This window comes from Syngnathus acus, chromosome 20, assembly GCF_901709675.1.
Source record: "Syngnathus acus chromosome 20, fSynAcu1.2, whole genome shotgun sequence".
In the NCBI taxonomy this organism is placed as follows: domain Eukaryota; kingdom Metazoa; phylum Chordata; class Actinopteri; order Syngnathiformes; family Syngnathidae; genus Syngnathus; species Syngnathus acus.
Window position 1 is genome coordinate 963,537 of NC_051104.1, and position 13,221 is coordinate 976,757.

The following is a 13,221-nucleotide window of genomic DNA, read 5'->3' on the forward strand; positions in this document are numbered from 1 at the left end:
CGCGAGATGAGCCGAAAGGACCCGAGAAAACCCGACCGCGTGGCCCGGATGCCGACTGAGTCTGTTCGTTATTGTTTTTTCGTTACTTTGGGGATTGTATTAAACCCTAATCATGCCTCCAAAGAAAGCAAGTGGGAGCAGTAAAGCCATCCTAAAACTCAAAGACGCTCTTAAAGCAATGCGACAGTGAGCGCCCGGCGCGCTGCGGTTACGCGATCGGACCAAATTAAGCTCCCTGCGCACTGAGGTCCACTTAAATTTTGGAAAGTACATCAGGACTTCAAAAATATTTTCTAAATTTCAGCGACGGCTCTGTCACAATAATGCGACCAGCGCAGTGCAGTTGCGCGGTCGGCGGCGCGCTACGGTTGCGCGTTCGGCGGTGCGCTGCAGTTGCGCGATCGGACAAAAATGCGCAAATGAAAAAAATGCTTTAAAAAGGCGTTTTTTTAGTCTTGGAACGGATTAAAACATTTTCCATTATTTGTAATGGGAAAAACAGACTCAGAATTTGACCGATTCAATTCTCGAATCGCCTTCTGGAACGGATTGTGGTCGAAAACCGAGGTTTGACTGTACTGTGTCTATATGTTTAAAACAAGAACAGCGTTCAACTCGGAGAAACATTATCCTCTAGTGGCCTTTTCTATTACTGCAAGTCTCTCAACTGCTGTGATGCATATTTGCCCCTGCTAGAGGCCATTGAAACTCGGAGAAACATTATCCTCTAGTGGCCTTTGCTGTTACTGCAAGTCTCTCCCAATGGCTGTGATGCATATTTACCACCGCTAGAGAACGCCATTGATTTGAACTAAAATTATCGTCTTGCCTGCATGCAATATAGGCCTACATCATGCACAAAATATTAGGAAATATGAAAATATTACAAAATAAAATTAAGTATTAGACGAAACACAAAAGTGACTAGAATGACCAAAAAAAAGCATTATCGTCACCGACATTCTTACATACCATTAAAGTGAGAAAAGAAATAAACCAAGAAACAAACTACTATTATATAATACAAGTGATGCTCTCAGGAATGCTAGATTGCAGTTGAAGATCAGTTTTTAGTATTTGTATTGCATTTCTGAGACTCCTACCTGGTTGGTGAATGCGCGTGCGCAGTGGAGGAATCCCACCGCACATCACGTGACCCGGCTCGTCGGCCAAGCAGCCTGGTTTAAAAGCAGGAGAGGTGCGAAATCCTCCCCCCTTCTTCCTCCATCACCTCCTCCTCCTCTTCTTCGCGTTTGGCACTTCATGCGCATCAGGTGTCAAAAACCTTCCAGTCTGAGTTGGACCGAGTGGACTCCAGTCACTGGACTAACTTCATCCTTCGAACTTTAACGTACTTTTTTTATTAGCCACAAGATGATAGTGGATTTCGGGTGGGCATTTCGACTTTTTTTGCTGCACAGTGTGACAATTTTCAGCGGTGTGCTATGCGCGCACTCACTCTACAAGAACCGCTACGCTGGGTGAGTAAAGGAAGACATCCCCCCCCCCCCCTTTTCCATTCATGTGTGGCCATGAGGGATGCAATTGCAATCAGATGTGTCGCAGGGGTAGATTTTCTCATAGCGCGAACAAAGAGAGGCTCTATATGTGCTTTTTATTGATTTAAGACCTGCATGCAAGAATGTGTAGCGCTTTGAAACATTTCAACCTGGACGTTTTTTTTTTGAGTGAGGAACTCATCTGTAACTTCAAGAAAGTCTTTGAAGTAAATGTTTCAAAATTCCAAACTGTAGTGCAAGTGGAAAATACCAAAAAGAGGATGGGGGCAAAACAGCCGCCCGCCCGCGGAGTTCATCTTTTCTGCTAGCTGAAGTGAGTTTTGACGAAGCACTCTGACATCTGAATAGAGCTTTTGATGAAGAGCGGGAGGTGGGAGCCACCTCGTCTCATTTCCTCCTCCATCCACAACATATATAAGCAATGTACTGTATATTGATGTATTTTGGAGGGATGTCAAATAAGAGTAGTCTCCTTGACAAATTACTCTAAGTGCACTTTTTACATTTTACCTGGAAAATAATCAACGTATTGTTTCATTAGTACATATGGTGCTTCAGGGTGTGCCTAATATAGTGGCTGAAGTCCTTTTGTCACTCTCACTGACGCCTTCGCTTCCTGTGGGACATTGTAAAACCTTTTAGTGAGTGCATACCAGAGATGGGACCAAGTCACACATGTGCAAGTCTCAAGTGAGTCTCAAGTCTTAACTTTCAAGTCTCAAGTAAGTCCCAAGTCATTTTTTTCTTGGGCAAGTCAAGTCAAGTCAAGTCCTTAAATAGGTCAAGTCCAAGTCAAGTCCTTAAATAGGTCAAGTCAAATCCAAGTCAAGTCACCTTATTATTGCAATTTTACTCGCAGAATCTGATCTTAGTAACGTGAAAAGAAAAGATATAAGTAACTTTAAGTAACCATCATTGTCCAATGTGTCTAACCTGTTTAAAAAATATGACAATAATTTGGATTTGCACTGTAATTACTGATATTCAGTAAAATACACCATGGAATCAAACAAAAAAGAAATTACCTCATACAATGATTGACAGCTCAATCTAAACAAATGAACGTCTGCCGACAGTGTCTGACACATTTGAGTTGCAAATATGAAAAAATAATCTGAAAAAAATCTGAAAGAAGAAACACATTAAAGAGCATTAGAAACATTTTATGTTTCATCTGTAACATCTGGAGACACCAGAGCTCTATAAACTTCAAACGGACAAAGTCTGGCTGTCTGAAATGTTTCTGTTGCATATCTTGCACTGTGCTGTCCGTCTTTTGCCGTCATAAAGGTAATTACGATAGCCAAAGGTACCACTCCCGCTGACATGTTTGTGCATGTCTGATATAAAAGGGCGTGATTCTCCAATAAACACGTTAGGTAGGTAGAGAGGGCACGACTGATTGATTGACAGGGTAGCGATCCAATCATGACAACGCCATTCTCAGCCTGCGCTCCTACCGTGTTATCGATATTACTTTTTTAAATGTATTATTAATTTTATATTCAAACTGAAAACATAAACTAAATAACACGGAAGTCATTCAAGTCATCGTGTCTCAAGTCAAGTCAAGTCCCGAGTCTTTAACTTCCAAGTCGAGTCTCAAGTTTTTTTATTTTTGTCAAGTCAAGTCACAAGTCATCAAAACAGCGACTCGAGTCGACTCGAGTCCAAGTCACAGTGACTCGAGTCCCCATCTCTGGTGCATACACACACGGCAAACGACCAAACCATTAAATATGTGAGCCATGACGCTCGCAATGCAAGCCCGAAGGCACTTTGACATCAATTTCAATTGACAGGAGAATAAGACACTTATTTTTGCAGCGATCAAGTCTTCAGGATAAGTCCCAGTAATGACGACGAGGTTTGCACCCTCAAGAACGTTCTGGAAAGCATGAAGGTTGGTTCTCAAAAATAGTCGGATTGTGTATGTTTGACATGAGCTAGCATTGTATTACAATTTTGTTTTATGCGTTAAAGGTGGATTTGTGGCAGCCCAACAGCGTTTCTCTGATTAGCCGGAACGCTACGGTGGATGTGCACATTAAACGCAGAGACACACGACGACTACATGCCGCCTTAAAGCAGGAACATATCAACTATAGGTCTAACGTCTTGTTATATTAAATTTCATTGTATTGGATTATTGGGAAAAAAAGTAGACGACAGGCCACATCTTGCAGCAGACATTTTTTAATACAGCTTCGCAATATTCTTTATAACGTGACGTCAATCTTCTCCTCCCGCAGCGTTTTTATCTCTAATCTGCAGCAGGAAATTGAAAGGCAGACAAGGCGTCGCTCGTCCCGCAAGCGAAGGTCGGATAGTCAATACGACTACGAGATCTACCACTCTTTGGAGGAGGTAACCTTCCTCCGATGTTATTGTGTATAGTTTTAGACTTTTAGGCAGGTCTATCACGGGTAGAAAGCCAGAAGAACCCATTCCTGAAAAGACACAGGAAGTCACCCATTTTGGTCATGTTTATTCCCACCGTCAAGATCCAGAGTTGGATGTTTGAGATGAACACAACTCACCCTGACCTGCTCAACATGTTCTCCATTGGGAAGTCGTACGAAGGGCGACCCCTTTACGTCCTTCAGGTAAGAAGCGTGAAGAAAATTCAAAATAAATACTGAACTGACAAGGTTTATCCGCTGCCAGCTTGGAAGGAGAAGTCGGCCGCAGAAAAAAGCCGTTTGGATCGACTGTGGGGTTCACGCCAGAGAATGGATAGGACCCGCTTTCTGTCAGTGGTTCGTCAAAGAGGTACAAATCTATATGTGAAAATATACAATATATTGTATGTGCCCCCACTAGTCTAAACATGTCACCATGATTAATATTGTGTTTGTGGAATATGAGTTTGGCAGCAAAATTCAACTGTTTTTGTTTTTTTTTCATCTCAGAGGGCGGCCATTTTGTCACTTGTGTCGCTTGAAAATGACATCACAGTTGGCCTGATCTCAGTTGCCCAATCACGACTCACCAGTTTTTTTTTGTCATTACTCATCTTTGGCCAAATAAATGGGCATTTTTTGGACAATTCAACCCCCACATGAATTTTGCTATGAGTAAAAAAATAAACAAACTTTATAATCATGTAGTATGCTTGATTGGCCACAAGAGTTCAGGGTCTCATAATGTAAAGTCTTCAGCATTTTGAAGACCTTGACATTAGTTTTTCACTCTTAATTTTCACTTTGCAGGGACTTTAAAGGGCGTGCTTGATTTATTCTGTTATATAAAATTACAGGCGCTGAATTCATACCGGTATGACTCAGCAATGAGACGATTGCTCAACCAGCTTAATTTCTACATCATGCCCGTCTTCAATGTGGATGGATATCACTTCAGCTGGACTAAGGTATTTGGACCAACACAAACAGATGACAATAAACATCTACAGGACCAGAAAAGCTATAGCTTTAAAATGTCTGTGCAGGATCGCTTCTGGAGGAAGACTCGGTCCAAAAATCGCAAGTTCCACTGTCGAGGCGTGGATGCAAACAGGAACTGGAAAGTCAAGTGGTGTGGTGAGTGTGATCACAAAAAGCGTAAAGCATTCTAAAAATATTTACAAAATACTAAAATTAAAAAAGCAGGTCAGTATGTTTGCATCTCAATTTCTGTTCGGTATAATAAATAAATTAAATATGGAAAAATTAAGCTACTTCATAGTACCTTAAAATTATTTTAAATGAGGATAAATATATTTAAGACGTTATCATGCTCCTGTATTTTTTTAGATTACCGTATTTTCCGCCCTAAAAGGCGCACCTAAAAACCTAAAATTTTCTCAAAAGCCGACAGTGCGCCTTATAGGCCAGTGCGCCTTATATATGGATCAACTGATGAATTTGTTGATCCATACTGGTTGTACACAGTGCTCTGCCAAAATGTTTCAGTACGTTTTAGTACGACTAATAAATTACAAGGTCGCATCGCTTCCCAGCATTACGGCAACTGTAGTCAGGGGGCGTCACCGAATAGCTGTTGTACCCGCGAGGCTATTTCCTGTCAAAATAGGCTGCTCTGTTAATGTTTCAAGTAAATCTACGGATCGATATGGAAGGGAAACATAGGTAAGTAGTACCAATGCGTTAGATCGAACTTTAGTCAGTTCCGATCATTTTATAGGAGATCGTTTGAGAAACGCGATTGTTTACACTTTGCTGAGGCTCATGGGAGATTGCGAGGTGAGGCTCGTGAGACTTTGCGGATGGCTAATGCTATTGCGATAGCTGCTATACGTACCAGGCTATTTCATGTCAAAATAGGCTGCTCTGTTAATGTTTCGAGTAAATCTACGGATCGATATGGAAGGGAAACATAGGTAAGTAGTACCAATGCGTTGGATCGAACTTTAGTCAGTTCCGATCATTTTATAGGAGATCGTTTGAGAAACGCGATTGTTTACACTTTGCTGAGGCTCATGGGAGATTGCGAGGTGAGGCTCGTGAGACTTTGCGGATGGCTAATGCTATTGCGATAGCTGCTATACGTACCAGGCTATTTCATGTCAAAATAGGCTGCTCTGTTAATGTTTCGAGTAAATCTACGGATCGATATGGAAGGGAAACATAGGTAAGTAGTACCAATGCGTTAGATCGAACTTTAGTCAGTTCCGATCATTTTATAGGAGATCGTTTGAGAAACGCGATTGTTTACACTTTGCTGAGGCTCATGGGAGATTGCGAGGTGAGGCTCGTGAGACTTTGCGGATGGCTAATGCTATTGCGATAGCTGCTATACGTACCAGGCTATTTCATGTGAAAATAGGCTGCTCTGTTAATGTTTCGAGTAAATCTACGGATCGATATGGAAGGGAAACATAGGTAAGTAGTACCAATGCGTTGGATCGAACTTTAGTCAGTTCCGATCATTTTATAGGAGATCGTTTGAGAAACGCGATTGTTTACACTTTGCTGAGGCTCATGGGAGATTGCGAGGTGAGGCTCGTGAGACTTTGCGGATGGCTAATGCTATTGCGATAGCTGCTATACGTACCAGGCTATTTCATGTCAAAATAGGCTGCTCTGTTAATGTTTCGAGTAAATCTACAGATCGATATGGAAGGGAAACATAGGTAAGTAGTACCAATGCGTTAGATCGAACTTTAGTCAGTTCCGATCATTTTATAGGAGATCGTTTGAGAAACGCGATTGTTTACACTTCGCTGAGGCTCGTGAGACTTTGCGGATGGCTAATGCTATTGCGATAGCTGCTATACGTACCAGGCTATTTCATGTCAAAATAGGCTGCTCTGTTAATGTTTCGAGTAAATCTACGGATCGATATGGAAGGGAAACATAGGTAAGTAGTACCAATGCGTTAGATCGAACTTTAGTCAGTTCTGATCATTTTATAGGAGATCGTTTGAGAAACGCGATTGTTTACAGAGGGCTCGTTGGTTATTGGCTAGTGGATGCATACCGCAACCCTAGTCAACCTCAGTTTGATGCAGTATAGCTTCTATTTTATGCGCCTTATAAGCCGGTGCGCCTTATATATGGACAAAGTTTTAAAATGGGCCGTTCATTGAAGGTGCGCCTTATAACCCGGTGCGCCTTTTAGGGCGGAAAATACGGTAAATTAATAATTATGGATTATAACTGAGTTGATTCAATTTATTTCATTAATTAATTTTCCATATGCAATCTGGAAATCATTTGAAGTAAACAATGTATGTAATTATTTCAATACATATGTTTTTTTTTAGGCGGCTCGGTGGCGCACTGGGTAGCACGTCCGCCTCACAGTTAGGAGGGTGCGGGTTTGATTCCACCTCCGGCCCTCCCTGTGTGGAGTTTGCATGTTCTCCCCGGGCCCGAGTGGGTTTTCTCCGGGCACTCCGGTTTCCTCCCACATCCCAAAAACATGCTTGGTAGGCCGATTGAAGACTCCAAATTGTCCCTAGGTGTGAGTGGGAGTGCAAATGGTTGTTTGTCTCTGTGTGCCCTGCGATTGGCTGGCAACCGGTTCAGGGTGTCCCCCGCCTACTGCCCGATGACGGCTGGGATAGGCTCCAGCACTCCCGCGACCCCCGTGGGGACTAAGCGGTTCAGAAAATGGATGGATGGATGGTTTTTTTTAACAAAAGTGTATTAGTTTATAATGTGCAAAACAGCATTGAATATATGTATTTTATGACAATGTAAATAATGGTGTCAGGCTTCGGAGTGTGGAAATGGAGCAGGGCGACCAAGTGCAGCTTGGACCAGGGTTTAAGATTAAGATTAAGATTAAAGTCCCAATGATCGTCACACGCACACCTGGGTGTGGTGAAATTTGTCCTCTGCATTTAACCCATCCCCGTGTGATTTTAATCCATCCCCTGGGGGAGAGGGGAGCAGTGAGCAGCAGCGGTGCCGCGCTCGGGAATCAGTTGGTGATCTAACCCCCCAATTCCAACCCTTAATGCTGAGTGCCAAGCAGGGAGGCAATGGGTCCCATTTTTATAGTCTTTGGTATGACCCGGCCGGGGTTTGAACCCACAACCTTCCAGTCTCAGGGCGGACACTCTACCACTAGGCCACTGAGCTGTGTTAGGTTTTGTTTATGTTAGTTTTCTGCGGAGAACAAAAGCAGCCGTCGCCATTCAACGTAATGTTCGAATGTGGGCGGCCAGAAGACGCTACCAAAAACTGCGATCTGCATCTATTGCCATTCAATGTTTCTTTAGGGCGTATGCAGCCAGAAAGATGTACTATAGGATTTTGTATGAGGAAAAAGCTTTGGTCATCCAAAAGTGGGTAAAAGGTTGGTTGGCCAGGCAACGTTATCGATGTGCCCGGGCACACATCATCCTACTCCAGTGCTGCGTACGTCGTATACTGGCCAAACGGGAATTAAAGAAGCTGAAGGTTGAGGCGCGCTCTGTGGAGCATCTCAAGAATCTCAATGTTGGCACGAGGCCCGGCAATGCCGCGGGTCCGGTGACGCTGGGGTGGAGCCCGTTGGCGGCCGCGAGTCTGATGGCGCCGGGAAGCACTCCAATGGCGACCGCGGGTCCGGTGACGCTGGGGTGGAGCCCGTTGGCGGCCGCGAGTCTGATGGCGCCGGGAAGCACTCCAATGGCGACCGCGGGTCCGGCGTCGCGGCAGCGAAGTCCGATCGCGGCCGCGAAGCCACTGGCGCCAGAAGCACTCCGATGGCGGCCGAGGATCCGGCGTCGCGGCAGCGAAGTCAGATGACGGTCGCGGAGCCGATGGCGCCGGGAGGGACTCTGATGGCGGCCGCGAGTCCGGCGTCGCTGGAGCGAAGTCCGATGGCGGCTGCGAAGCCCATGGCGCTGGAACCTGCTCGGACGGGAGCTGATGGTGGAAGGTCCAGGCGCTGGTCGCTGTGATGGTCGGATCATTCTGTCAGGCTTCGGAGTGTGGAAATGGAGCAGGGCGACCAAGTGCAGCTTGGACCAGGGTTTATTGAAGCAAACTCAAAAAGACTCGGCAAACTGACATAACTCACTAACAAAACCAACAAGACTGACCAAAAAGACGTGAAACAAAAAGACATCATGACAGTAACAGAACAATAACGAGACAGACTGACTGACCAGGACGTGAGACAAGAAAACACCAGGACCTGACGACCACAACACAATGATCCGACGGTGAGCGAGGGGCAGACAGGACTTAAATACAAAACATGAAACACGAGGCAGGTGACCGCGGTTACATTGATTGAGGTGACACAGGAAGGGAGGGGCGACGCGAACAGAAACTATGGCAACCTAGACACTTAGCCAAACTGGGGACGAGACATGACAAATGGAACCTAAAAAAATCAAACACAACATTTCTACTCAATATAGTTTTTTTGCCCCACTGGTACAAGTGTAAAAATAGTTTAACCGCCATTTAGGAATTGCGCAATCAATATTGTCACTTGGCTTCGGCTATATCTTTCATGATGATGAGCACACTCCTTGGACAGCGTTACACAAATCAAAGCAAGCAACAAGAGCAAAACAGACGGTTTGGATGCTCGATGAACTGAAGACATTATATAGTGGCACCATATTTTTTATAAAGATGTCAGAGAGAGGCGAGATCGAGGTCGCCTTCAACAGTCTCAGCGTGCAGATGCTCTGGAGTCTCCGGGTGAACTTTAACGAGCTGCGATGTCAACTTCTCCATGTCGGCAAACAAGGTAGCTAGCAGGTGGTCCTTCTCCTGCAGGGCCCGGAAGCTGTGCCTGCGCATGTGCTCCCACTCGGCTTTAAACTGCTGCCACTCGCTGTTGATGGCCTCCACCATGGTCTTGCCGTTCTCCTCGGTGCTCCTTTTGAGCTCCTCGCATTCTAGCATCCAATACTTGCGCACGTTGGTCGTTTCCTGCCGAGAGGTGGCCAGAGCATCCCGAAGCTCGCCGGCTTCGATTTGCTTCTTCTGCAGCTTCTCAGACAAGCCCCGCGGCGTCTGAACCTCATTCAGAGCTTCTCGGAGCATCTGCCTCTCCTCTCGGTGGTGTTGGCGCTCCAGTTCCATCTCTCGCGTGAGAGCGGCTATAGCCGCGGAGAGTTCCTCGTCCACCAGCGTCTTGGCCTCCCGCTGGACCTTCAACTCCTCCTTCAGACGCTCGATAGACTTTCGCAGCTGGGAAGCCTCCGTCTCCAATTTGACGATCTGTGCGGACAAGGCGGCGTGGTCCACTCTGACCTGGCAGTTGTCTTTGGTCAGCTTGGCGATCACGTCATCCTTCTCCCTGATGCTTCGGTTCATGTGCCACTGCTGGCGTTCCAATTCTGCCTTGTAGTAGACGGCGGTGTCGTTGCTGTGCTTCTGGAGGCTTTGCAACTTGCCGTTGAATTCAGCTGCCATCTCCTCGGCGTGCCACTGGGCGCTCTCCCACTGAGCGTGCAGCTGGGCCGCCGCCTCCTGCTCACGGACACTCCACCACTGCTGCCACTCGGCGTTGACGGCCGCCACGATGTTCTCTGAGTCGTCCTCACGGGCCCTCTTGAGCAGGTCGTGCTCCTCCATCCAGTACTGCCGCACCTGGACCGTTTCACGCTGGGCCGCCGCCAAAATGTCCTGAAGGACTCCCATCTCATGCTCCCTTTCCCGCAGCTTCTGCTCAATGGCTGGGGCACTCTGGTCGCTCCTGGCCTCGTCCAGAGCCTTCTGGAGCCTCTGCCGCTCCCTGTGGTGGCTCTGGCGCTCGCTCTCCATCTGCACTCTCAGGGCGGTGTTTTGAGCGACCAGATCGCGGTTGGAACTCTCGCTGTAGAAGAGCGCCCGCTTGAGGCCACTCTGTTTGGTGTAACCTCCTTCCGCCACTATTGCCTGATGCCGTTGGTGGTGCGTCTGAAATGACAGTTAAGACCTCTGAGTGTACCCAGAGTGCAGATACAATTTGATACATTCTCAAAAGGTGAACTCACCCTTCGTGGATAGTCCGCTATAGGCGTGCTCGTATACTCCCTGCTGCCCACGCTTGGGCTCTCATTCCCCAAGTCCTCCATGCTGTTGTTTGCTAATTAGCCATCACCACTGAAACTTTTTCCAGGTCACCTAATGCAGTGCGATTGGCGGAAAAAAAATGTTGATAGTGAAGAAAAGGGAGAGTTGATGGCGGCAAAGCCCTCCAGTCACAAAGGGCGATGTAAAGAAAATGTCATTTTGTGGGCTTTGTGATCAAGGTGCTGACACTGGTATGACACGCGTAAATTTCATGACCTCATCATCTGAAGTACATGATACTAATTATAACTATACACCCACCAATAACAGACATTGTAAAATATCTATGACAGTGTCAATCTCACCTGAGCATTATACAAACATCAGCATACTTAGCTGTGTTAGCTTAGCTGGCTAACTGCTATCATAACATTAGCATTTGGTTAATTAGCATGATTTGGTGCAGACAAAGGTGGGCTTCTTGATCATTTTAAGAGCCATACCTACAAATGGAGCAAAAGATATATCCCAAATGTAAAAATAAAACGGATTCACTCTGTTTTGCAGAAGAGGGGGCGTCGTCTCACCCTTGCGACGACACCTACTGCGGACCCTACCCCGAATCCGAGCCCGAAGTACGGGCTGTCGTCAAGTTCTTGCGCAAGCACAAGAAGCGCGTCAAGGCCTACATTTCCGTACATGCATATGCCCAAATGCTCCTCTACCCGTATTCGTACAAGTACGCTGCCATCCCCAACTTTAACTGCGTGGTAAGACCGTCGAGTGAAGAATAATAAACTTGGGTCAAATCCTGTCATCCGCGGGCTATGTGGTTGTTGTTGAAATTTTTGCAGGAGTCTGCAGCTCACAATGCAGTGACAGCACTGTACTCGGCCTACGGAGTCAAGTACAGATATGGACCTGCTTCCACGACCCTATGTGAGTATACATTGTTATGACAAATATTCTATACTGGTGTCTCTATGGGCTTCTCAGTGCGGCCGTAATTCCTCACAGTTCTTCTCTGTCATAAAGATGTTAGCTCGGGCAGCTCCATGGACTGGGCCTACAGGAACGGGATCCCATACGCGTTTGCCTTTGAGCTGCGGGACACGGGCTACTTTGGCTTCCTGCTGCCAGAGACCCTCATCAACCCCACGTGCACCGAAACCACTCGGGCGGTGAAGGCCATTGCATCGGGCCTGCTCAAAAAGTGCCACACGAACACGGAGGCCTTCCCGTACATATAAATGCACTCACCATGTGTTTTTTAGACCATGATAATACACAACATAAGAACCATAAGCTGCCATTGAAGCACTTGTCTTTCATCATCTAGCAGCACTTTTTGGTAAGGATTCAACATTCAAATGACCTGCTTAGAACTTGCTGTGGATCTGTATGTTACGATTGCCTTCATTACTGCAACATTGTCTGGGTATCTCATTTGCTATAGCCAAGGCATCATTAGTAAGGGTAGTCGTACCTTGTCATTTATTACTCAGGTATGGATCACATATGTTGAACTTGATATTTTAACTCTGTGTATATGTGTGATTATGTACTGGAATAAATTAGTTTTAACAGACTGATTTTTTGATAAATAAAACAGAACACAAAATGTAGATATACAGGGAGGGTATGCTTTTTAAGATTCAAGATTCAAGAGTTTTTTATTCGCCATGTTTGAGCGTGCCAAACAAGGAATTTGACTTCGGTAAATCACACCCTCTGTTCAACATTTAGGTGACTAACAACACTCAGGACATGTGAAAAATGGCAAATATTCTCAAACATCCCCTGATCTTAAACTCCCAAAAGGGCAAGGAAAAACTCAAAACTCCAGCTAGGGGAAATGAGAAACCTTGAGAAGAGACCACAGATGGGAAGGTCCCTTATCCAGGATGACCAGGCTGCAATGGATGCAGACAGGACACATAGTACAAACAGTGTAGACAAATTCAAAAAAGGTGTGGGGAGCAAGATGTTATTGCACAGTAATGACTCTGAGACTCTAAGAGTGGTGTGAGTTCATCAGAGCAACAGCCTGGGGGAAGAAGCTGTCTCTGTGTCTGCTGGTTTTGGCGTACCGAGCTCTATAACGCCGTCCGGAGGGGAGTAGTTCAAACAGACTGCAACCTGGGTGAGAAGGGTCTTTAGAGATGCTCCTTGCACGTTTCCTGGTCCTGGACAGGTACAAGTCTTGGATAGATGGGAGGTTGATTCCAATTATCTTTTCTGCAGTCCTGATTGTCCGTTGCAGTCTGTGCTTGTCTTGTTTGGAGGCCGAT

General features: G+C 45.8%; 1 protein-coding gene across 1 annotated transcript; it reads left to right on the forward strand.

Annotated features, from left to right (window-relative positions):
• The first annotated feature begins 573 nt into the window (after positions 1-573).
• On the forward strand, positions 574-12,576 carry cpa6 (carboxypeptidase A6). The gene is made up of 11 exons (XM_037280304.1): positions 574-1,481; positions 3,348-3,423; positions 3,504-3,628; positions 3,773-3,887; positions 4,025-4,126; positions 4,188-4,292; positions 4,780-4,890; positions 4,969-5,059; positions 11,498-11,700; positions 11,785-11,869; positions 11,966-12,576. The coding sequence occupies exons 1-11, from the start codon at positions 1,375-1,377 to the stop codon at positions 12,178-12,180; spliced, it is 1,335 nt and encodes a 444-aa protein (XP_037136199.1). The 5' UTR covers positions 574-1,374; the 3' UTR covers positions 12,181-12,576.
• The last annotated feature ends 645 nt before the right edge of the window (positions 12,577-13,221 follow it).